We start from the raw sequence: 27,034 nt of genomic DNA on the forward strand, positions 1-27,034 counted from the left end.
AGAACTTACCGATCAGAGCCGCTTTCCACCAATCACAAGCATTGTTGATATCTTTCTCAGTAAAAGCTACCACCTCAGTGAAATATTGTTGTAGACTTTCCACTTCTTCCTCCATAGCTTTCGCCTTCTCCCACTTGAATCTTCGAAGCCCATTGACAGTTTGAGCCCAGGTCCTGCATGCCTCGGTAGCTTTAGCTCCATTTTTATTGGATGAAATCTACGAAGGAGGACCATACCCCTCCTTTTGCTGCTGATCAAGGATTTTTGGATGATCAAGTGTAAAGCCCCCTCTGATTCACCACCAAGGAGGGGTCCGTTGAAACCCTTACGTTTCCTCTCCCTTTTTTTGCTCATAACAGCCCTCTTTGTCCCACTCGTATCTTGCCGTTGGCCAGCATTCTTCTTAGGTGCACCAGTTGGTCTTATGGTCCAGCAAATATGGAAGTCCAACACTTGTATCAGACAATCAGGTTTTGAGATATTTCAGTCACCAAGTATTGCTTTTATCAACATAGACTCCATCGTGCCCTCACCTTGATTCACCTTGATCTTGACAAAAAGGCTTGCTTTTGTTCTATATATATATATTTTTTTTTGCTTTTGTTCTAATTCAATTCTTCACAATGATTTTTATCCTAGATAATTGTTTGTATTGATCATAAATTTATATACATATTGTTGATGTTCAGAACTACTTTTAATTTACGTTATTGTAAGATAATCATTTATTATATCATCATAAGTCATCACAGAAACTGACGTCACAAAGAGCAAAATGGACCCGACAAGACCGGAACTGGACTTCAAAAAATTAAGACAGGAGAAGGGTCCGCGGCTAACCCCGGTTAAAAATATAAGCACCAAACCATGACTTGGGAATCAAAACGTCAAAAGAAAAGGGTCCACGGTTAACCAAGGCCCAACCAGCCCGCATTACTTCGGACATCAAAACTTCGGATCCGTCCGTCTGGACTTTTATAATTTATAGTTAAAATCCGCCATAGTGAGCAGCGGAGCAGAGAATACATTTGCAAACCCTCGTCCCGCTTTCGATTCCGTCGTGAGAGAGTGAGAGAGAGAGAGGGAGAGAGGGGAGCGATGTCTAGGGTTTTTGAAGGCTGCCGGGTTCTGATGAAAACGGCGAGGACCGGGGTGAAGGCAGCGGCCACCCCCACGGCAGCAGGAGCGGCGGGGGCGGCGAAGCCCAAGAGCAACCCGGTCCTGAGGCCGCTGCCCGTCTCCCCGGCCATGAGGAAGTTCGTCGGTGCCCCGGAGATCTCGCGCGCTGAGGTCGTCAAGAAGATCTGGGAGCACATCAAGCTGAACCAGCTCCAGGTATTCTTACGGCCTCCCTCTTTCTCCTTTTTTTCCCCTGCTTTATTAAGAATTTTATTTCTCGTCTTTCTTGTTGTTTTATTTGTTATTTCTTGGTTCTGGCTCCGACTTCCCTCAGCTTTTATGCTTTTGTGCTATTTGGAAGATCTGGTCAGGTCGTATGTTGCCAGGTTTTTGCCTGCATCGTGAGCTGCTTGGCGGATGATGCCAAAAAGTGATAATGGAATTGTGAACATGATTATTTTGTTAGCTGAACCCTTTTTTTTGGAAAAAAAAAAAAGGTTCCTTTCTCTTCAGCATAGCTTTCGAAAGGTTTGATTGCCGATGAGTTTATTGATTTGGTTCATCTCGTTTCCAGGCCGCCACTGGCTGCTAGTTTCTATGTTAGCTAACATGGAGGAAGAAAAAGAAAGAAGAGAAGCAATGAATACGCAATAATCCGAGTTTCAGTATGTTGATGACCCTTAAATTTCATCTTGTGAACTTCAGATGTTAATGGAGGTGAAATTGCTTGAAAAGAACGTAACAACATTTAGTATTAATAAAGTTGTGTATTTTGGGCGAGGTTGTTGGTCTAGGTTGTCGTGAGCTTTTCCACAAGATGTGAGAGCCTCTTTTTAGAGATTAGGAAGGCTTCGGTAGTTCGAATCTTATGGTGGAGTTTTTCTTTTTCTTTTCTCTCTTGTGTGATTTCCGAGTTTAATATCAAGTCTTTGTCATGGGACACAATTAATGGTTAGGTGCTATATTTTGCATCTGTCTTTGTTTGAAATGGATATGGATTGTGAGTCGGATATTAATGAAATGGATATGCATATGAATGTAAATGAAATGGATGTTGATATGAATGTAAATCAGATACTATAAACCTTGTGAAAATGATGCTATTTCACTTTATGTTTTATTAACTCAACTCAAGTATTCAAGAATCCTGATTTTCTTTAATTAAAATGGACAAATGGTCATACAAAGAACAAAAAGAAATAATAGCATCCACCTAATCCCATGTTTGGATATCCTAATAACTTTGTTAAATTACCTCAATGACAATATGGACAAGAGTTGAAAGTTTTCTGTTTGGTAGCACATTTAAGTTTCATTTTGATAAAGATTCTAATTAGTGTTGTTTTAGTACGGGCGATGAATTTATCATTTGGAATTTCCACATTCTGGTTTTCCGAGTCTCATCTATGTGACACTAGGAATATTTAATTGTATCACTGCCTGAAGACTGACTGTTTATGGGCAGGTTCTCAAAAGATGAGAACAAGGAAAAATACATAAAAATGAATCTATCACTTTTGCAACTTAGTGGGAAGTTTTAGGAAAACAGGCTTCCTCTTTGGGAAAAACTATTTTGAAGAGAGTTTGTGTGCCTGTGCTTTGAGATTTGGATTGCAAATTTGTAGTTATATGTGTAACTTAATTGATACTAGGGTTCTCTTTAGGCCCATATTTGTGGTTGTAGCTTTTTGTTCATTTGATTTCCATTCGTGAATTATCTTAGAATGTAACTATACTTCATTATTCTGTTTTTGTTTTTCAGTTGTATTATCCTTCTCTTTTGTCAATGTAATTCCTTTAGACATTGGTAGAATACATGTTTTTGTACGAGTTACTTTTTGCATGTCCATAATTCTGCTTGTGTTTGGCATGCTGTTTGGTTGAGGATTTTGTGCTGCATACATGGTGGATGGTATATCTAGAATTTTTTGCTATTTTCTTCTTGCTTCTGAAGAAAATGGTTTCCTTAGGGATGATTCTCATGAGTGTTGTTTAGTTCCAACGACTTGTACTTGTGTATTACTTCTATTCATCATGAGTGTTGTTTAGTTCAAATGACTTGTATTTGCATATTACTTCTATTCACCATTCATACACTTATACTTGGCATTTTGTCCTGTTTTGATCCCCATAATTGTTAGAATTGTCAAATTTGCTATTGATGAATATTTTTTTGGCAGTCTTTTAGCAATAGTATTTAGTTATGCTATGGTTTGGCTTGTCATTTTATTTATAGAGGTTCATCAATTTATGCTTATGCATGTTTCTTCCTCCTGTTGTTTTATGGAATAAAAAGAATATGAGGTTAATGTTATTTTGCAGAGCTGAATATGGTGAAAATGGAATTTCATAGAATGTTAAGAATATAATCAATTAACTGATTGGGAGAATATAATGAGATGATCTGGTCATATGCTGTAAAGTTAAGAGGAAACAATTGAATGAGGGATTCTATTTTTTTTTTGAGTAGGTAAGGTGGACCTGAGCAAATATTGTATGTGAAATAAGGGGCATATATTGATAAAGCTTTTGCTAATTGAGGACTTATAATAGTGCTAGATTTGTTTGTTGTGATCTTGGTTTAATCTGAGGATATGACATGTTATGATGTTTATCGGGTGTGACAAAAATTGTCATATAAATTATTATATAATGTACCATTCTTTCACCTTTTTTTCCTTTTTAGTTTGAACTGGAATTTTTAAAGATTCCATTGCTAAAACTTCAGAATGCATGTTGATGAAGATTTTGTGATTGGAAAAAATTTATATAGCTCTCTAGATTTTGGAGGTATTGTAAGAGACACACCATATTTTCCTTCATTCCAAAATGACCCATCATTACCCATGGTGATTATTTTCAATCCCTGATAGTTTGCATATTGCTGGATTAAGTAATGGGATGCTCCTAGCAACACGTAAATGATATATTTGCCCCTTCAAGCAGAAAACCTATCCGGAGAAGGATTTGTTTCTTATTTTTTAATAGAGGAGAGGCATTAGATCCCAATTGGCAAATAATTTACGAAAGTTATAACTGTTAGTGTAAGATGAGTATGGAGAATAAGGATCCCTGGAGGACAGCAGAAGAGGGGTCCTCGGACTTTCGAAGAGAGTGGTTGACAAACACAACAGCTTTTTTAAGCCCCGCATATGTTGATTACTTAGGATGTTGATTGCCAGCCATACCATGCTTTTGTGTCTTTTTGCCCTTATTTTTTTGTCTGCACCATGGATCTCTTTTGGTTGCACAGGGGTCTGTTTTGAGGCTTTTGTGGTTTTTCTTGGGTAGTGTTAGTAAGAATATTTATCTTTGAGTTGGATGGGGCACATGTTCTTTATTGATGTCAACTGATGCTGACTTATCACTTCCATTATGGAAGCCCTTGATAGCTTCATTAGCTGCTCCTTTGAAATGAAAGCTGATGAGTTTCCCATCTTTCTTTAAAGGTTAGGAATGCAAGAAGTTGTCATAAGTACATAAACTCTATCTACAAACTTCATTCAGTACATCCTTATTCTAGCTGAGAAGGCTTTAAAGAGTAGTGTTTCTTTTAATGTCGTCCCTCTGGTTTTGAACTAGTGCACCTCAACTCATAAACTGTATATATTTGAGAAAAGTGATCATACAATTTCATCTTTCTCATCACAAATAATACTAATTTAACATATTCCTTGAGCAATCATTTGCCTTCTCGGTATATTACCATTTTTTTGAGAAAATGGTTCCTTATAGTTTGGCCTGTTGGATGGGGCTAGTCGTTACCTTGATTGAAGAACTTTTTTCTTCTCTCTCTCTCTCTCTCTCTCTGAGATAAATAGAATCATCAAAGGAATGATAAAGGTATCAGCAAATTAAGGAGAGCTTGGGTATAAGTTGGTGGGGACAAGATGGGAGAAGCCACAGATGGTGGGAAGAATGCACTAAGAGCCAATTAGAAAAAGGTTTTCTACTTTTTGGGGGCAAATATGACATTTAGGTGTGGCAAGATGCTTTAATTAACCCAAAGTGTTGGAGTACAAACAGCAAGGTGTAGAGAAATAATCAACCTCAATAATAGTGGGTAAAGGATAAGGGTTTTCTTCACTTTGTGATTTTATGTGAATTGGGTGATGCTGTTGTCAAAGAGCTTCAAGTGTTGATCGAGTGCTTGCGTCAAGTCAATTGAGTCATAGACAATTAAGTTATTTGAGTCTTATTAGTTTTATTTTTATTGAGTCATTAGTCAGATCCATGTAATGTCTAGTACATTTTGTTGTTCTGCATAGGTGTTAAGCAGCTTTGCTATGAAATGATGTCCATTTTAATTTATGTTTACTTGGTCAACAAGTTAGTTGGGCATGAAGCAGGGGTTGAGTTATAATTGAATCTTGAAGCAGGGGTCAAGTTATAATTAAGTCTAGGGGAGGTTTGTTTTTGTCTCAAGCCACTTTTAGGTCATTATAACAAGTGACTCCCTCCTCCCTTTGGATTTTTCATAAAATGTAATGATAATGAATCAAGGAAGCACAGATATGGATGTGACATGACACGGATAAACCGATACAACAAATCTTTTAAAAAAAATAATTTATGACCATATATATATATATATATATATATATATATATGTATATGTATGTACGTATGTACGTACATACAAAACATCCAACAAGCATGCTTGGTTTATCATAGAACGCCATACAGTAACATTCAATATCAGATGCTCTAAGATGGTTCACAAAATAAAATGTCAGTAAATATGTAACAACATAATAAAAATAAATCTTGTAAACATATGAAAGTTAGTAATCATAAATGGAACAAACATTCTATATCCTGGAGATATGAATGCAACAAGACAGCAACACAATTAAAATGACTGCAGCAAGCTAATGAGAATTTATGCAGCAAAATATATGAATAGAAAAGAATAGTGGTAGCAAAGATTCAATGAGTCAGAAACAAAACTAACAAGAATAAAAAAAGCTGGAACCAAATAAGAACAAATGCAACAAGCTAGCAACACAATGAAAATCTATTATCCAAAAAAATGCAGCAACATAAACAAAATGCCATATCATCAAGTCCTATGCAAAAAATATTATGCCATCTCAAAAAAATAAGGTTTAGGTGCCAATCCACCACCTTTGCTATGTAACCTACCCATCCTGTGATACACATGGATGAGAATAACAAAAAATTAAATCAAAAGCAAAGGGTTTCTGGTCATGGTAGAGATGCATGAAGGGAAAAAATGGAATAAAGAAAAAAGATTTGGAAGAAGGAGAGAAAAAGAAAAGAAAAAGAAAAATTGACCTTAATTAGGAATGTGAGAGAAAAAGAGGGGTAGTTAGTAAACTAGTTTAAATTATTGGGTCCATTGTTCAAAACTTGCTTGATCCATGCCTGATAATTTACCAATATATTGATAAGTATCCAAGTGTCCCAGGAGTTTCCAGGAAGTATTTGGACGTATCCTAAAGTATTCATGGTTATCCAAATGTATCCTAGGAGTATCCTGATCCTATTTTAATCATAAAAAAAAAAAAACCAGGATACTTTTTCCTGTATCGGAGCCATATCTGGACTGTATTCATATCCCATACATATTAGATATGGTCATGGGTAGTATTTTTTGAATTATCCATGCTTCCTAGTAATAAATGAAAGTGCCTTCTTTTACATACGAGATTCCCTTGATGGTCCGAGGTTCAATGTGAGGCCATTTAGAGTGAGTGTGGTTTACCATATCTTTTCCATAGTTGTCAAATAGCCTAGGCAACCCTAGTTGATGGATCCTCCTGTAGCCTAGGCGTAGACCAAGCAAGCGTGTAATCGTCCCCGTAAAATAATTTATATGGATCTTGCAAAATAATGTTTTCACGTATCTCAATTTGTAAAACTTGCGATGTTCTTAATAAACTATCCCAAAATATGACTCTAAGATACGTGATGATAATTAATGCTTTAGTTATATTTAAATCTAACAAAATGTTCTAGTTTAGCACAATTTTATTAACTATACTAAATTCAGAGAACATGGTAACATAGTTGCCTTAGCTCAAATCATAAAGCACCATAGAAATATTAAAATAAATCTAAATTTCCTCTTTCTAGGGTACAACAGAATAACAAAATATGAGAATAAAAAATAAGAGGATTTGAATTAGAAAAATAGAGCATAATTATTAACTTTTCATCTATCACTACTTTATGGAACTGAGTAAAACAAATTAGAGTTTACTCTTTGAAATACCCCTCCTTTTCCTTTGTATGCAACAAATGTAATCAATCATGCCTTCTTTTACTAGTTACTACTGCTGAGAAAATATAAAACACAGCCAAAGAATCACAATATAGAGCAAATAATTATAACAAATAATTCTAACAGAGGATTAAAATAAAATCTTGAAGTATAGTGAAAGTACAAAAGAAAGCTTACCTGAATCCCTACCATTGGAAGAGAACAACCCAAATAGTTTAAACATATAAAGTAATCGGTAAAATGAATGCACTGCAATAGTATCTGATGCTCTGCATCTTTTAGAGCCATAGTAAAAAATAGTGAAAAAAGTTTTTATAAAAAAAAAACACCAAACTCCCTTTTCTTTGGAGGCTTGGACCAACCCATTTCCTTGTAGGCTTAACAGCATCGACCACCACCCAAAAGAAAATAGAAAAAGAAAGAGATAGGAGAAAGAGGGAGAGATGGAGGGGAGAGAGTGAGAAACATGCTCCACCATCAACCCTTGCCAGCCCCTTTTTAAGCCTCGTTGGCCACTGTTGACCATCATTCAGGGAGATTAGAGAGTGGAGAGGCATGAGAGAGAAGCCATCTTCTTGCCCTAAATTAAATGAGAATGGACAAGCACACATGGGTTGCCCCATTTATTCTTAGCTTAGGTTTGTTTTTCCTTCCAATTTGGTTGAACCCAGAAGCTAGGCACCTGGGCCGAGCTAGAACTTGTGTGAGAACTGGTGTGGGATGGGCTGAGTGAGCACCCACCTAAATTAGGTGATACAAGCAATGCTTGATAGCCCAAGTGGGTGTGAACAGGCCGTCCTGGTGGGCCTTGCCCAGGCAATGCCTGGGTGCTTGGGCAAGTGCCCGTAACAACAATGTTCTTTTCTTTCTTCATTCTCTCAAATGTTAGGGTCAATGTTGGTGCGAAACCACCTGCATTATGGACCATATTTATCTTTCTTTTGCTTGCCCATCCACTCTCTTTCATAATTTTCCTTGCTTTTTTACTTATGTCTCTATTCTAGCCTGGAATCATTGGTTAAGCCCTAGTTTCCCCTGGTGTTTTTTCCTTCAGAAAATTTCTTACATGGTTCACCTTTATTAAAAAGTAAGGGTTTGAGCTGAAATTCCTGCCATCTATAGGTTCAGTCTTAACACCTGAAGATCCTCCAGCCCAATATTCTTCCTTAGACTACCTATATAGGTGTGATGCTTCAATTATCAAATGTGTTTAGAGGATTTCTGTGTTTGAGTCTTGAGTTGTCCATCCCGAAGTCTCTGTACTTGGGTATTTTACCTCAAATGGGTTTTCCGTCCCTTTCTCTCCCAGAAAAGATTTTGTGATTTGATATAATCCATAGCTTATTTTATTTGTTACCTGGTTTTCACATTGGATTAGTGCATTTGTTAGAGCGTGAATGGGTTTCAATTTTGTTGAAATTTCTTGGAGAGAGAGTCGTTGGCCTTGATGGAAGTCACATGGAGGGCATGTTTGGCATTCTTCTTTTCTGGATTCGCTCTCAAGAAGCACTTCATGAATCCCATAAGGACCTCTTCACACATTTAATGAGAGACCATGGTTAAGTTATTCAAGTTGGGAGTGAGTGTGGGAGCGAATCAGGTTGGGAGAAGAATTCAGAAAAACAGAGCCTGGAATTCCTCTATTAATGTTTTAGGGAACCTGTCTTTGCCGCGTAGGCAGGATCATGCTTAGGCCCACCTTAATGTTGTAGCATATTGGAATATAGAGGGTGAGATAGCTTTATGAACTAGTATTGATTATTGAATGTTGCCAAGTTGGTGCTTCCTTTTGACTTGCTAGACGTTATTAGATATATGATGTTCGTTTTTTGGATTATAATTATTTTTTAGATGCCTCCTCATATATATTTTTTTCAAAATATATGATGGCTGCTTTGGTCCTTGGGCACCGTTAGGGGCACTAGACAGACCCTAGTTGCTTGTTCACTGCTTACAATCTTTAAGCACAGGGAGTGGGTGAGATTTCAGAGAGATTCCGATATAGGTACAGCACCCTGTGTAGTACCTTAGATGGAAAACTTTGGCCAGTAGGAAATAGATTCAAGGTATGAGTGTTCATCCGTGCAAAGCTAGCAGTAATGACTGAGAACGAGGGTATTTGGTTATCCAGGTGGGAGCCTAGGAGGCTTTGGCTTTTCTCCCTCTTGTGCTGTCAATTGGTTATTTCTGGTCTGAAGTATTTATTTAGCTTGCGCTTAATGTGATTTGAATTAAATACTTTTTTTATTAGTCTTGTGTTGATCAGATGTATCTTTCAATTGCAGAACCCAACAAATAAGAGGGAGATTCACTGTGATGAGAAACTGAAGACCATATTTAATGGGAGAGACAAAGTTGGGATGTTGGAGATTGCAAGATTGATCACCCCTCATTTTCAGAAATCTAGCTAAACTGATTAAATTATCAAAGACCGATGTTTAGGTGTTCTTTTGTGATCTATGTTCAGGTCGTTCTAACAGTCAATGTGATCTTTTAGAATTGGTTTTTGCTTGCATGTTATGACCAGGATTAACTAACTGCCATTTATGTACAAAATTTGGCAGCCTTTTGTCTTTGTTTTAGTTTGATTACTATGCTGATTCCAGCTTTGGTATATAGGGTTCTAATTCCACAGCAAATTCCTTTGGATGGTGCATCATGTAGCACCACCTAGGTTAGATGGTCACTGTTGCTCCCGACATTTGAAGGGATGGTGGGTTGTTAAACAGGGTGTCGGCATCGAACAACCAAAGCAATTATTGGGAGCGTACAGTTAAATCACGAAAGCAGTCTGATGGCTTGATTGCCAGAATAGCCTTAAAAAACTTGTTCGAAACAGTGAGCAATGATATGGCATGCCTTCCATGCCAAAGAATGTTGATGCGGAGTGAACAAATGAGAAAGTTGAAGCTGTGAAGCTAAAAGTGTGCACGCATAGGGGACAGGCAGCAAGGTGCAGCATCCTGTGATCAAAGAAATTGATGAGGTCATCACCGTAAATCTTTCAATTGTATAAAATATCTTGCGACTCTGGAGAAGCGATCAGGTATTATTAGCTCAGTAAAGCCAACCAAATTGTCATAGGGAAAAATGTCAGCTTTGTTCTTTTACTCTGGCAGTGGTAATTAAGCCAACGTATAGCCAATTTTTTTAGGTCACTCCAGCCTTGATCAGCAGACATATGAATATACATTATAACGCAGTATACGTATTGCATAAGTTATCCAGAGACCTTGTGTGGATGCTGAAGATTCGCATCCAGTTTTGCTAAACCAAGTGCAATAACATTGGCTTCTCTGTTAAGGATTATGACCAACTTGCATTTAGTGAATACTCCAGGGATTTTATTGATGATATCTTCTAAGCGGAGTTGAGAAATAAAAATATAGCAAAACGACAGCAACATTTGATCTCCAATATAACTAAAGTGATTCCAGGGTGTATTAAAAAGGCACCCGAAGAGTTAGAACTTAAAACCTGCAATCATGGAGGTATAATAAATCAGCAAGCTAACATGAATAAAACTGATTTTTGACCTGGTGTGTAGTCCACAAAGACCGTTTCGTTACATTGAACACCTTTGGTGCATTTCATTTTCTTGTCCAGCTACAAAAAAGCCCATTCATTATTTATTGTAGATTGGTAGATCAGTTAATGAATTCGTAAGAGAAACAGGTTCCGAACCATTTAAAACTTGATTTGATCAAGGAGATTATTGACTATATTTCCTACTGCCAAACTGAATGATGCACTTCAAGACAGCTGATCTGCTTGAATAAGACAATTCAACACTTACAACCTAAGCCATGGTAACAGCAGAAACTATTCTATCCAATGATTGTACAATCATCAGCAAATATATACAATCATCTAAAACAACAGATCACCAGATCAGGAAATTGCTGATTTCACCTTTCCATTTTTTGTATTTAAGTAGGTAATTATGGATTCAGAAGGTGATGGACCCATTTCTCCAACACAGATGGGGAGCCATACCAAGGCCTCGTTGTATCATCTGAACCTACTGGAGAGTGATAAACACCATCAAAGCTCATGTTTAGTGCGCCCTCCAGATAGGCTGACATTTCAGGAACCACACCATCACCCCACACATCTGCCTGCCCACAGACCTGCAAATATAATTTAAGCTGTTACTGCATGCTGAAAGAGAAAAAATTGGAGGAAAAACAAAGAAAGAAATCCTAAGGTGGTTTGCAAGTGGCAGATGCATGTCTTATGATAGTGCAGATTAGGATTCATATCATTGAGTAGTATTTTCCAATAAGCTGCTAATCAAATATCAACCTTCCACCTGTTTCATCCAGCCTTAGAACCAGCATCAGCGTATACCGAACATAAATAGTTTGAGATAAAGCTTGATGGATATGGTTTTTTATGGTCATTTGAAGCATCAACAGTATGGATGTTCATCGCATAAGAAAATTGAGGCATTACAAATTTGTCCAAAAGATGCCATATACCTGTTTATAGGCCTGACCAATGAAGCGGGCACGCAAAGTTGGGGCAACTGAGATGGATTTATTGTTGCTAGCATTTGAAACTGATTCAGCCATGCTCTGATCCTTATCAATGGTAGATATGTCAGAAGTAGCATTTGAGTTGCCAGCCAAACGAGCTCCTTGGATATACCTGCATAAAATAGCTTAAGTTTTGTGACATCCAAGATCCTTGTGTAGAAATTACTATTATCTATTATTTTCTCATTACATTAATTTCTTTGTGGTCTAGTCAATCTGATATAGTTTATTTATAGGTATTTCTTAATCAAACAAATATTATTGTCTATAAACAAAGTTGCTTGTGTCTCCCACATATTTACATTCAAATATGCAAAAAGCAAAAGCATATATAATTTTGGGACAGAGATTAGCAAATGGACACTCTATCCCAATCTACAATACGCTAAACTTGCATCAGATTAATATCATCATAGAAAAGACAACTATATTAGAAGATTTGGTTTGCTTGGTGTTGCCTCTTATGTATTATCTGAAGTGAAGTATCTAAAAGAACAGAGAAGAATACACAAAGTAGTATAGTTGCAGGGAGATCCTCAATATAACTTGTAATCAATGCATATGACAATTCCTACTGATTAGCTTATCTTGGATGCTGTATAGTGTTTAGAATCTTTCCTTGTACTATTTGTGAGGTACACATTCTGGTAATATATGGAAATTGCCACAAAGCATACTACAACAGCTACTGCTATGAAGAAGATGGTGGAAATACCTTCCAGCAATACATACATATTTTAGTTGTGGTGTATAAACAGCTGGTGCACAATTTTTTTCAACATAATCCAGTAGGCCTCGGGTTTGATCGATCACTCCTGGCAAGCCCTTCGGGGGTGGCCTGAAATAACCAGAGGAATTATCACTCATTATCAGTCATATATGTGAAGGATAGGATGACAAAGGAGAAGGCTAATGCTTGATCAGAATTTTGCATAATCAGATTAGACTATCATTGTGTAATATGGTTTTACTTCAATAAAGTCTGCAAATACCATAGCTTAAACCCGGAAAGGAAAAAGGCGAGAATCCTCAAATTTAAACTTGGAGTAATGGTTATTGTTCAAAGCAGTGAATAGTTTTTATACATCCTCTGCATATTAGCCACCATATCTATTATCAAACTACAAATTAATTTGATGGAAAACAACAGATATCATGATTGTTAATATAAATCCAGCAACAACCAAAGCTGTCACACCACATGAGAAGCTGCCCCATGTTTTTGCACATTAAAGTGGACATGCAGGACAAGAACTATAGCTAGTGAATTTCTGGTAAATGTAGTGATACTTGATATAACTCATACTTCAAGATTCAATGAACAAAATATATATATCACATCAGTAATCCCAAATGCATAAGCATATGCATACATGATACATTAGGAAGATCATACATGTGAGGGGATCCAAGAGTAAGCAGCAGAGAGACATGAGACAGCCCGAATTCTTCCATGTAGACGCGTGCCAGCCATCCCCCTGCCGAATGGCCTATCAATGATAAGCTCCCACCTACACAAGATGCCAGCAAGAAGCAAGCAATTCAAACCCCTTGTGATACCAAAATGCCGTAACCAAATCCCAGCATACAAAGAAAGGAAACAAAAGAAACACCCAAACCCAAGAAACCAACTAACCCAAAAGAGAAATTATGCAAGAGAGAGTCAGCATTATGTAAAATAAAATGCTGCAGATACTTCGCAGCTTGTTAAAGTAAGTAAGCAGTTTATTACAAAATACAAACTAATGATGGGAGAACAATGAATACCTTCACCTTGTGGAGAGAGCTGCTTTGCCTCAGAGACGGCCTCGTGGACTCTTTCCAGATACCTGGTCATGGGAATGGATGAGAGAAAGAAACAACTCATAAAAAATAGAAAGAGAGATATTGATGGTAGTACCAGTCGAGGACGGGGCGGGGGTGGAGGGTGCCCTTCCAGTAGTTGGGGTCGAGGAGACCGGCGGCGTTGCGGAGCCAGTCGAAGCGGGAGACCCTGGCCACCACCGAGGGGATACCATACCTCTCCCTCAGCGTCATGACCAGGCCTTGGTAGTCCCCTGTGTTGTTCCCGAGCCCCTGCCACATACCATCACCCTTCGGGAACTCAGCTCAGCAGACATCAGAGACAACTAAGCTAACAAACAAGCAAATGAGTAAGGACAGAGAGTGGATGAGGAGGAGCTGCTCAACTGGTAGAATGACGGCGGGGCGAGTGATGGTGGTGCCGGTGGTGATGGAGGTGGTGGTGGGGGTGGTGAGAGCGGAGCCAGGAGGAGCGGGGAGGAGAGACATGAGGATTTGTTGTGCGAAGTGGAAGATGCAGAGGAAGAACGAGGGGGAGACGGTATGTGTATTTGTGTGGTTATAGAAGGATGGACCGACGCAGCAGAACCCACACCCACCAAAGCGGTTCGGAGTGACATGAGAACATGGGCTTTGCACGCGCTGTTGGTTCTGGAGATTTGGGACCAGTCCCTTCTCTTATGTTCACTTCCTCTCAAATGATCACTTCAATTTAATTACCTCCAAGAAAATGGTTCTGCTGTAAATTTTCAGTTTAGGACTTTATCCTAACAGTAACTTTTTTTTTTTCCTTTTGGGGTGAAGCAAAGGAATCATACAATTCTAATGTGAATGCATTAAAAAAAAAATTCTAATGTGAATGCATTAAAAAAAAAATCAGAAAGCAAAGTGTCAAAAAGAGAAGAATAAAGCAAAATCTTTTCTATTATGGTGTAAAGTGGGGGGCTTTATTAGTCCCACATTGATTGTGAGTCAAGTGAGATTCTGATTTATATAGGAGGGGACTAGCCTTCTTACATAAAGCACCTTTTAAAGGATAAAACTATGAGACCCATGAGTCAGAGCGGACAATATCTCACGTGCCGAGCCATGAGCTACACCCATCATGGGGCCTATGTGCCTCTTTCGGATAATGGGGCTCCTTCTACCCACACACCAATTTATAGTAAAAATAAAGAGAAGGACACCTCCCGTCCGTACATAGACTTTCTCTACATAGATTCCTTCTTAATTGAAAGGCTATGTTGTGGCAGTTTCAACTCTGAGAGGTTATGTTGTGGTAGTTCCAAATTAGTCAATCCAAATGCTCCTCCATAAAAGAGGCAATTCAATCCACAGAAAGATGCGGCAACTCCCCACTTGTGGGAAAAATTCAGTGCAGGGGTAAAATAGTAATTTTAAATTTTTTCAAAATCACTATTTTACAGTAAAAATTATTAATTAATCTAATTAATTAATAAAAAATTACTCTATACTAGGATCTAAATATGATATATAGCATGCATACATTTAAATTTGAAATTCAAATTTGAACAGTAAATACTTTACTGTAATGTGTTCAGAACACAATATTTTTGTGCGGGTAGTAGATCGTCGCAATCTGATCACCGTCGGGAGAGTCTGATCGTCATGATGCAACCACACAACGTGTCTGACCTCTGCGGATCGTCCACACAAAGCTTCCGGTCTGATCGACTCCTCACGAGTGCTAGCTCGTTGTAGAGTCCTTTCGACGACCGATGCTGATCGAACTCCTTCGATCGATGTCTGTCGATTCTTCGGATGCTCCGGATCATTAACAGACGTGCTTGAGAGGATGTTGAAGATCTCTTGAAAATTTGGTGGGCTCACGACACTCATAGCTCACCTTCTCACTTCCCGAACTCCAGGCTGAAACCCTGAAGAACTCACTGAAACCCTGCGCATACTTTTTCTTTCTTTTTCTCTCGGAAGGATATAGACCTTCACCTTGTACACAAGGATTTCTCATGCCCAGATTTTCTCTCCAAATTTTTTTTTTTTTTTTTTTTCTCTCGGAAGGATATTGACCTTCACCTTGCACACAAGGATTCCTCACGTCCAAATTTTCTCTCCAAAATTTTTCTTTTACATGCCCCAATCTTCTCCTCCTTTTAAAACAATGTCAAACGACTTATCCACGTGAGAGGATAAAGATGAGTAATTACATATTTGAATTCAAATCAAATTTTGAAGTCAAATGAAAATCAATTTATTCCTATCCACTAAGGGCGTGAGAAGAGGAGGGCGTGGCTTAATTTGTGCGTGAGTGATTTCATGAGAAATATTTTCTCGTGTAATAAATGGGGCGTTAAAAGAGGATAAGGTCAAGGCGCTAAGATTGGTTGCTCATTCAAATTCAAACTTTTGTTTTGAATTTGAATGGCCAACTAATCATCCTTATCCACTTATTTGGCACATTAAAGTAGGGCGTGAGGAGGGCTTTGCATGAGGAAAAATTCATGAGAACTTCCTTCTCGTGAATTCAAATGGGTGTAGTGGAAGTGAGGTGGCGCAGGGAGAATGGATCAAGATGGTTTCATTATTTAAACCAACCTAATTGAACCAAATAAGTTAAGCCTAATTAGACTAATTTAAATCTAACTTAATTAGGCTTAATTAGGCTCAATAAAATTCTAATCAAATCAGAAATTGATTAAGCTCAATCCCTGATCAAATCAGGGACTAAACCATCTCGACAATTAGGTCAACTCTTAACCTAATCGGGTCAAACCCAACTGAATTCAATTCAATTGGACTTGATCCAAAATTAATTACTCAATCAAATTGAGTTAATTAGCGATCAAATCACTAATTAAACCTCTCATAAATATTGAATCCAAATTCGATGGATAATCGGACATCAAAATTCATCGATATGTAGCCCTGATCGAAGAGTCCTAAACCAGTGGGACTCTTGACCCCGATACCCAAAATGTGTGAAATTCGTGATCAGAGAATCCTGATTCTCGATCACAGAATCTCGGACATGAAGGACTCTTCACCAGCTATCAGATCAAATAGGAACCTCTAATGTGTGTGACCCCGCAGGTTCAAACCTAAGCCGGTAGCACAAAAACCAATTCCTGTACTAATCGAAGTGACCATCTAGCAATGGTACCCGACGATCAGATAGGTCGAATGGTCGCAATCGCAATACTCAGAACCTACGTGAATATGGTTACTGTATAATTCATCATTTTGACCTCTGTGTTTAGGATGACTCAGGGTTAAACTGTCAACCCTGATTAGATCATCCGAATCGTGCTCAACTCAAACAGTCCTATGACTCCTCACAAAGACTACACAGGCCAAGGTTTGACTAAATTGAAACACGACTGTACACAGCTCATAAACTGGAGTGGTCAATCCCATCTTGACACATGCACCAACAAGTCAAGTACTTGACTACACCCAGTAGCCTTCCGTCACTGAATTAGAAATTCAGGTAGTCCAGTGCCTAAGTGCAGTGAGTTGTTTGCAAGTCACCGTGGCGGTCTCAGGTCGGAGGGATATTTATACCCATATTTCATCGGAGTAAATCTTGACAGCAGAAATAGCTCCGGAGTCGGTCACGTTCAGTGCAGATGTACCCTTACATCTCACCTGTATGCCATATCAGTGTCTCCACACTCATTGGTTAAGAGGACAACCAACCTATATGGCACACAACGACCTATGCTTGATAAACATTGTCGTCCTTGGTAACAACGTATCATTTGGTTGCGAACAGATTTAAGGACTAAACGACAAATCTTCCTTTGTCGAGTCTAAATAGTCCTAAGGACTTCACCACAACATAGGAGTTCATTAGAAGATAAAATATTTTGTGATGAAAAATGTCAAAATAATTTTTATTAATTCATAATTCATGTACATATACAAAAATGAGCACAACCGTCAACAGGCTGACGATCGACTTTGGGACACTATTCCCAATAATCTTCCACTTGGCCTAAAGCCAATCGGTGCAGTATCTAATACCCATCTTCGACTTGTAGTCGTCGAACTCCTTCACCGCAATGGTTTTAGTGAATGGGTCGACCAGATTCTCCTTTCCGTCGATCTTCTGAAGGTTGACGTCACCTCGATCCATAATTTCCCGGATGAGATGGTAGCGGCGCAGAATATGCTTCGTTCGCTGGTGTACCTTGAGTTTCTTCGCCTGAGCAATGGCTCCAGAGCTGTCACAGTAGAGCAGAACTAGACCAACAAGGGAGGGTGCTACTCCGAGCTCGGTGATGAATTTCTTCAGCCACACCACTTCTTTGGCAGCATCTGATGCAGCGACATACTCTGCCTCGCAAACTGAATCAGCCACTGTGTGTTGCTTGGAACTCTTCCAGCAGATAGCCCCACCATTAAAGGTAAAAATAAATTCCGACACACTTTTGCTGTCATCGTGATCAGACTGGAAACTAGAGTCTGTAAACCCTATAAGTCTCAAGTCTGATTCACCATAAACAAGCCACTAGTCCTTAGTATTTCTTAAATACTTCAGGATGGTTTTAACAACCTTCCAGTGATTCTCTCCTGGATCAGATTGGTATCTACTCACTACCCCTAGTGAGTATGCCACATCTGGTCGTGTACATGTCATGACGTACATGATAGATCCCACTGCCAAAGCATATGAAATTCTACCCATACGCTCTCTCTCTTGAGGTGTTATTGGATAATCCCTCTTCGAGAGAGAAATTCTATGGCCTATCGGTAGATAGCCTTTCTTGAAATTCTTCATGCTGAACCTCTTCAGCATAGTATCTATGTACGTAGACTGGGATAAACCAAACAACCTTTTAGATCTATCCCTATAGATCCTCATCCCTAGGATGTAGGAAGCTTCTCTCAAATCCTTCATGGAGAACTATGACGACAGCCAAATCTTTATTCCCTGTAATGCAGGGACATCATTCCCGATTAAGAGGATATCATCCACATACAATACAAGAAATACCACTACTGGACCATTAGCCCACTTATAAATGCAGGGCTCTTTTCCGTTCTTAACGAAGCCATACGTCTTGATCGTCGTATGTTCCAACTCTGGGATGCCTGCTTAAGTCCATAAATGGACCTCTGTAGTCTGCACACCTTAGACTCATCAGTGGATGTGAATCCTTCAGGTTGTATCATATACACCTCTTCATCCAGCTCTCCGTTTAGGAAAGCTGTCTTCACATCCATCTGCCATATTTCATAGTCCAGATGGGCAGCTATCGCAAGCATAATTCGAATGGATTTGAGCATTGCCATAGGAGAAAATATCTCATCATAGTCTATACCATAACGTTGACGATATCCCTTGGCAACCAGACGGGCTTTATAGGTTTCCACCTTTCCGTCTGCGCCTCTCTTCCTCTTGAAGACCCACTTACACCCTATGAATTTTACTCCTTCGGATGGGTCAACCAATGTCCACACATCGTTGACCTTCATGGACTCCATTTCGGATTTCATGGCCTCTAGCCATTTCTCAGAGTCGGGTCTCTGCATTGCATCCATGTAGGTGATCGGATCCTCATCGTTTTCATCAAGTTTGATAGGATCGTCGTCCCGGACCAAGAAACCATAGTATCTGTCCGGTTGACGTGGTACTCTACCAGATCGCCTTAAGGGTACTTGAACAATGGGCTCCGGATCTGATCTAATCAAATCCGATTCAGGTTCAGCAACTTGTGTCAGTTTTTTCACCTGTCGAACTTCGTCAAGTTCGACCTTAGAGGCAACAGTCCCTTCATCAAGGAACTCTTTTTTCAATAAGACTGACAAACACCTTTTGCTCATCAGTCAGGTAGAAATAATACCCTTTGGTCTCTTTTGGGTATCCTATAAAATTATACTTATCAGACCTAGGTCCTAGCTTGTCCGTAATTAAACATTTAACATAAGTCGGTTACAGACTTACTCGAAACTCTATTTAGAAGGTAACAAGCTGATTCGAGCGCATATCCCCAGAGAAAGATCGGCAGACCAGCAAACCCCATCATGGATCGAACCATATCCAACAAGGTCCGATTCCTCCTTTCAGATACACCATTATGCTGTGGTGTTCCAGCAGGAGTCCATTGAGAGAGAATCTCATTCTCCTCAAGATATGTCAGAAACTCATTGGAAAGGTATTCACCTCCTCGATCAGATCGAAGAGTTTTAATACACTTTCCAGTTTATTTTTCTATCTCATTTCGGAATAGTTTGAACATTTCAAATGACTCCAACTTATGCTTCATTAAATAGACATACACATACCTCGATAGGTCGTATGTGAAGGTTATGAAGTAGAAATATCCATCTCTTGCACTTATGCTCATGGGTCCACATACATCAGAATGTACCAGACCCAAGAGTTCACTGGCTCGCTCACCTTTTTCAGTAAAAGGTGACTTGATTATTTTACCAAGAAGACAGCACTCACAGGTTGGAAGTGATTCACAATTACCTACTTCAAGAATTTCTTCTTGAGCCAACTTGTTTATCCTGTTCTTATTGATATGACCTAGCCTACAGTGCCAAAGGTAGACTTCTAACACATTATCTATTCTAGGGTGTTTATCGGAGGTTTGAACCACATTAGCAGGTTGTGATAGAAAGTAAATTCCATTATAAAGTTGTCTAATAAATATTGTAACACCATTCAAAATGATATTGCAAACGTTTTCTTTTATTAAAAATTGATAACTGTTCATGGTCAAAAGGCCTACAGAAATAATATTTAATAAAAAACTTAGACAATAGTGACATTCACTCAGAATTATATTTCGAGAATTGATTACAAGGTTCATGATTCCTAATGCTAGAACTGAAACTTTGCTTCCATCTCCAACGTTCAGGAACCTCTCGCCTTCATCAAATCTCCTACTGACCTGCAGACCTTGCATCGAATTGCAAATATGATAAGGGCTTCCAGTATCTAATACCCAGGCAGTAGTATCACAAATGAAAAAGTTGCAAAGTGTTATCATATAAGTACCTTGCTTCTTCTTTGGCCTATTCGGGTCCAGTGAGGCAATGTATAGAGGACAGTTCCTCTTCCAGTGCCCCTGCTTCTTGCAAAAGAAGCACTCCACCTGGCTCTGGTCGGGCTTGCACTTCTTGGTCTGACCCTGTGCAGACGTCCCAGCATGCAGCTGCACCTTCTTATTCTTCTTCTTGTTCTTCTTCCCTTTCTTAAAGGGTCGACGACCAGAAGAAGACCCTCTCACAATATTCACCGACTCCTTATGGAGCTGGTGATCCTTCTCAAAGTTCTGCAGCAACCCCAACAAGTCATAGTAGTTCACTGCAGGCTTTGTCATTCGAAAATGAGTAAGGAAAGGAAGGAAGGACTTGGGCAGAGAATTAAAGATCGCATCCTTACCGAGCTGCTCATGCAGGGAAAAACCCAGTTTACTTAGGTGCTCAATCATTTCGATCATGTACAGTACATGATCAGTGACTGAGGCTCCATCCCTCATCCGAGCATTGAAAATGGCACAACTAGTTTTGTGCCTTTCAACATCGTCAGGCATGCCAAAAGAGTCATTCAACATTTGAAGCATCTCCTATGGCTGGGCGTTCTCGAACCTGCGACTGAACTCATCATTCATTGCCGCCAGCATTATACACTGGACGTTGGTGCGGTCGTTAAGCCACTTCTGGTAAGTGTCTCGGATCGTTCCTCTAGTGTTCAGGGCTGGCTCCTCAGGTGCCGGATCCGTTACTACATAAAGGATCCGCTCATGCTCAAGGACGATTTTTAATTTTCGATACCAGCTATCGAAATTAGGTCCCATGAGCTTGTTATTATCTAATAATGATCGGAGCGATAGGGTAGTGGCCATAGCTGCATAAAGAAAAATCAGACCTATATTAGTACATAAATTATTAATACTAAAGACTTGGACTTTAGTCTAAAGTTTTTCCCAGTATTTTTACGAATTGATAGCCTCAACCTTCAATTCGAGGAATTACTTTAATTCCTTAGTGGGTACTAGAATCCACACAAACTACACACGAGCCCAACTTTGGTTGGTCAACCCATGTACATCTATGGGTAAGTTCATAACCAGTTGTTTCTCTAAACAACTTCTAGTAATTAATTTTGCCCCAGAACCTAATCAGTAGGCTTTGGCCTCCACTGAAAAAATCTGGTTAGGTCCAACCATTAACATGATTTGATTTGGTGAATCAGACCAATAAATGATTAAGCCCGACTTTGGTCGGCCAACCTAACCACCATCAGAAAGACTCAAACCAAAATATCACACTATGAATGATAATTTCATTAGTCAATAAGCATCAGGCCTTTGGGCCTCCAATGATTATTAAACTAATGGACTCATTATCACTCACTTAATGGGAGGCTATGACTTAGTTATCAATATAACTTAATCATTTTTAGGACCTAATAATTTTTTTTTAAGGATTTTATTAAAGAATAGATGAGAAAAAAATATCTAACCAATTTCAATCCTCCCACTGACTTCACCAAGTCAGATTAAAAAGGATTTACTTAAAGCTGGCATTAGGAGTACCTAAATCAGTCAAACTGATTTACCTAATGACTTGGGTGAGCCCTAATCACCAAGTGATCTAATCAAAACCTAATTCACCAGGTTGGCCAGGTAAGTGAGATCAATGGTGGGGATAAGTCATTAACTCGTCAGAGATCGAATCACTGCGAGTAGCTCTCGCTTAAAAATCACTGATCAAACTGCCAAACTTACCTCAGACACCAACCGGTTCATTAGTTTTAATTTAATCAACTTAGTAAATAGGGTTCCACCGCGTAGCCATGAATTAAGTCCATCTTGGTCTATTTAAAGACATGGACCCATTCAACTACAACTATTGGAGTTGAGTCTAGAGTATCCTTGACCTAATCTAATTCAACTTTTGATTAGATTTGATCAATTACTCTAATTTAGTCCATTTCTTTAAGCTAACCTTAGGTCTAACCCAATTATGGACCTAATCCATCTAATCCATTGACCCACAAGTTTATGCAATTGTCTTAGGTCTTAATTCGCAATTCTAGACCTACTAGACAACACTTAATTCTTTTAATTAAGTATTTGGGCTGATGGGTCAGGGTTTGGCATTTCGAAAATAATTTTCAAATTTCAAAGGTTTTATTTTCTGTTCACCAAATATGTTGACTTATTACACAAATATATCAGCACATTTCATAAATAGTAATCCTATTGCTAATTACATAACAGAAAATAACTCAATCAAAATAAATTATGAATATTTCTTTCGCTGCTTTATCTGTATGGGATATAATCGCATCGGTACCCCTACCGCCATAGGAGACCCCATCGAATGGGAAGAGAGGGCCTTTAAAACCTACTTTTCTCCTATGACCGGACGGCCATGGCAACCAACCCAATTCGATTACTTGCTACTTGGATCAAGTATATCTAAATATATCTATTTCAAAATTTAAATTTTAAATTTTAAAATTTAAATTTTAAATTTTGAATTTTAAATTTCAAACAAATTTCAAATTTTTGAATTTTAAATTTTGAATTTCAAATTTTGAATTTTAAATTTTGAATTTCAAATTTGAAATTTCAACCAAATTTTAAATTTTAAATTTTAAATTTTGAATTTTAAATTTTTGAATTTTGAATTTCAAATTTTAAATTTCAAAATTTAAATTTTAAATTTCAAATTTTTGAATTTTGAATTTCGAACAACTTTCAAAATTCAAATTTTAAATTTTAAATTTTAAATTTAAACTTTTAGATTACAACTTAATCTACGCATGCAAATATATATATATCATATCTAAGAACCCACTCTGATACCATTTGTGAGAAAAATTTAGTGCAGGGGTAAAATGGTAATTTTAAATTTTTTTCAAAATCATTATTTTACAGTAAAAATTATTAATTAATCTAATTAATTAATAATAATTTATCCTACACTAGAATCTAAATATGATATATAGCATGCATGCATTTAAATTTGAAATTCGAATTTGAACAGTAAATACTTTACTGTAATGTGTTCAGAACACAATACCTTTGTGCGGGTAGTAGATCGTCGCAATCTGATCACCATCGGAAGAGTTTGATCATCGCGATGCAGCCACACAACGTGTCTGACCTCTGCAGATCGTCCACACGAAGCTTCCGGTCTGATCGACTCCTCACGAGTGCTAGCTCGTTGTAGAGCCCTTTCGACGGTCGATGCTGATCGAACTCCTTCGATCGATGTCTGCTGATTTTTTAGATGCTTCGGATCATCAGCAGACATGCTTGAGAGGATGTTGAAGATCTTTCTGAAATTTGGTGGGCTCACGACACTCGTAGCTCACCTTCTTACTTTCCGAACTCCAGGCTGAAACCCTGAAGAACTCACTGAAACCCTGCGCATATTTTTTCTTTCTTTTCTTTCTTTTTCTCTCGAAAGGATATAGACCTTCACCTTGCACACAAGGATTCCTCATGCCCAGATTTTCTATCCAAAATTTTTTTTTTTCTTTCTTTTTCTCTCGAAAGGATATTGACCTTCACCTTGCACACAAGGATTCCTCACGCCCAGATTTTCTCTCCAAAATTTTTCTTTTACATGCCCCACTCTTCTCCTCCTTTTAAAATAATGTCAAACGACTTATCCACGTGAGAGGATAAAGATGAGTAATTACATATTTAAATTCAAATCAAATTTTGAATTCAAATAGAAATCAATTTATTCCTATCCACTAAGGACGTGAGAAGAGGAGGGCGTGGCTTAATTTGTGCGTGAGTAATTTCATGAGAAATATTTTCTTGTGTAATAAATGGGGCATTAAAAGAAGATAAGGTCAAGGTGCTAAGATTGGTTGCTCATTCAAATTCAAACTTTTATTTTGAATTTGAATGGCCAACTAATCATCCTTATCCACTCATTTGGCGCATTAAAGTAGGACGTGAGGAGGACTTTGCGTGAGAAAAAATTCATGAGAACTTTCTTCTCGTGAATTCAAATGGGCGCAGTGGAAGTGAGATGGCGTAGGGAGAATGGGTCAAGGTTGTTTCATTATTTAAACCAATCTAATTGAACCAAATAAGTTAGGCCCAATTATACTAATTTAAATCTAACTTAATTAGGCTTAATTAGGCTCAATAAAATTCTAATCAAATCAGGAATTGATTAAGCCCAACCCCTGATCAAATCAGGGACCAAACCATCTCGATGATTAGGTCAACTCTTAACCTAATCGGGTCAAACCCAACTGAATCCAATTCAATTGGACTTGATCCAAAATTAATTACTCAATCAAATTGAGTTAATTAGCGATCAAATCACTAATTAAACCTCTCATAAATATTGAGTCCAAATCCGATGGGTAATCGGGTATCAGAATTCATCGATATGTAATCCTGATCGAAGAGTCCTAAACCAGTAGGACTCTTGATCCTGGTACCCAAAATGTGTGAAATTCGTGATCAGAGAATCTTGATTCTCGATCATAGAATCTCAGATATGAAGGATTCTTCACCAGCTATCAGATCAGATAGGAACTTCTAATGTGTGTGACCCCACAGGTTCAAACCTAAGCTGGTAGCACAGGAACCAATTCTTGTACTAATCGAAGTGACCATCTAGCAATGATACCCGATGATCGGATAGGTCAAATGATCGTAATCGTAACACTCAGAACCTATGTGAATATGGTTACTGTATAATTCATCCTTTTGACCTCTATCTTTAGGACGACTCAGGGTTAAACTGTCAACCCTGATTAGATCATCCGAATCATGCTCAACTTAAACAGTCCTGTGACTCCTCACAAAGACTATCCTGGTCAAGATTTTGCTAAATTGAAACACGACTGTACACAGCTCCTAAACTGGAGTGGTCAATCTCATCTTGACACACCCACCGACAAGTTAAGTACTTGACTACACCCAGCAGCCTTCCGTCACTGAATTAGAAATTCAGGTAGTCCAGTGCCTAAGTGCAGTGAGTTGCTTGCAAGTCATCGTGGCGGTCTCAGGTCGGAGAGATATTTATACCCATATTCCATCGGAGCAAATCTTGACAGTAAAAATAGCTCCGGAGTCGGTCACGTTCAGTGCAGATGTACCTTTACATTTCATCTATATGCCATACCAGTGTCTCCACACTCATTGGTTAAGAGGACAACTAACCTATATGGCACACAACGACCTATGCTTGATAAATGTTATCGTCTTTGGTAACAACGTATCATTTGGTCGCGAACAGATTTAAGGACTAAACGATAAATCCTCGTTTGTCGAGTCTAAATAGTCCTAAGTACTTCACCACAACATAGAAGTTCATTAGAAAATGAAATATTTTGTGATGAAAAATATCAAAATAATTTTTATTAATTCATAATTCATGTACATATACAAAAATGAGTACAACCGTCAACAAGCTGACGATTGACTTTGAGACACTATTCCCAACACCACTATCCTCCAAATGTCCTGCAATAAGGGGTGATAACCCCCATAGGCTATTGCCTTGCAATCTATCAAATCACCACAATAGAATTACCCTCGAGAATGATGGACTTAGCTCCAAGAATAAACCTCTTATAGCGAATCCCCTTAAGTCATTTGTAGCTCTACCCCCGATATGGAGACATCAAAAATCTGCTTACTTCTAGCAACAATGAATCTAGAGTTAGGGCCTCTAATCATAAAGCAAGCATGCCTCTCTCACCATTGTCCTATACACTATCATTGCAATTCACTTTGAGGAAGCAAGAGGGTGAGGGTTGCAAGTGATGAAGATTAATTAGGTTGAAGCTATTGCTAAAGACGAGTCCTAAGTATCCTTGGATATCAAAGGATTTTTGAAGGTAGACAAGTGACTCATCTCAACAACCTGAGAAAGGGCACGCTTTAGGATAAATGTCGACAACCGGCAAGTACTCTAAAAAATATAGGCATTTCTGGCCAATCAAATGTGATATGCCATATAAGCGGCCTGAATACTCTGAGAATGAGATAAAACTCTACTCATGCACTCACTCTAAGACTTCCTCTTCTTAGTAGTAATTTTTTTTGTGGTGACTATCTAGAGTTGTCATTAATACTGTGCTTTTTGTGATGACGATTCAAAGTTGTCATTAATATTAAATTTTTTTTGGCAACAATTCTTCTTACCACAAAATGTCTTGTATTATTGATGATAATATGCATTGTTTCCAAAAAACTACCACTAATATCTTGTTCTTTTTAGCATATAAAAGAATTTTGATGCCAAAATCACTTTTAGTGGTGAATATGAGATATCATGAATAATAATAATATTTTTTTTAATATTGTAGTTATTAGTGGTGATAAAATTCTACTTTCACAAGTAT

General features: G+C 38.2%; 2 protein-coding genes across 2 annotated transcripts; one reads left to right on the plus strand and one right to left on the minus strand.

Moving 5' to 3' along the window:
- Positions 1-997: 997 nt before the first annotated feature.
- Positions 998-9,980, plus strand: LOC105061128 (protein TRI1). The gene is made up of 2 exons (XM_010945090.3): positions 998-1,335; positions 9,652-9,980. Exons 1-2 carry the CDS (start codon positions 1,099-1,101, stop codon positions 9,775-9,777), a joined length of 363 nt encoding a protein of 120 aa, XP_010943392.1. The 5' UTR covers positions 998-1,098; the 3' UTR covers positions 9,778-9,980.
- Positions 9,981-11,088: 1,108 nt separating this feature from the next.
- Positions 11,089-14,298, minus strand: LOC140852558 (uncharacterized). The gene is made up of 7 exons (XM_073245935.1): positions 14,095-14,298; positions 13,805-13,980; positions 13,678-13,733; positions 13,301-13,415; positions 12,620-12,742; positions 11,848-12,016; positions 11,089-11,496 (listed from the first exon to the last, which is right to left on the minus strand). Exons 1-7 carry the CDS (start codon positions 14,194-14,196, stop codon positions 11,308-11,310), a joined length of 930 nt encoding a protein of 309 aa, XP_073102036.1. The 5' UTR covers positions 14,197-14,298; the 3' UTR covers positions 11,089-11,307.
- Between the last annotated feature and the right edge of the window lie 12,736 nt (positions 14,299-27,034).

This window comes from Elaeis guineensis, chromosome 11 (genome assembly GCF_000442705.2).
Source record: "Elaeis guineensis isolate ETL-2024a chromosome 11, EG11, whole genome shotgun sequence".
NCBI classification, from domain to species: Eukaryota; Viridiplantae; Streptophyta; class Magnoliopsida; order Arecales; family Arecaceae; genus Elaeis; species Elaeis guineensis.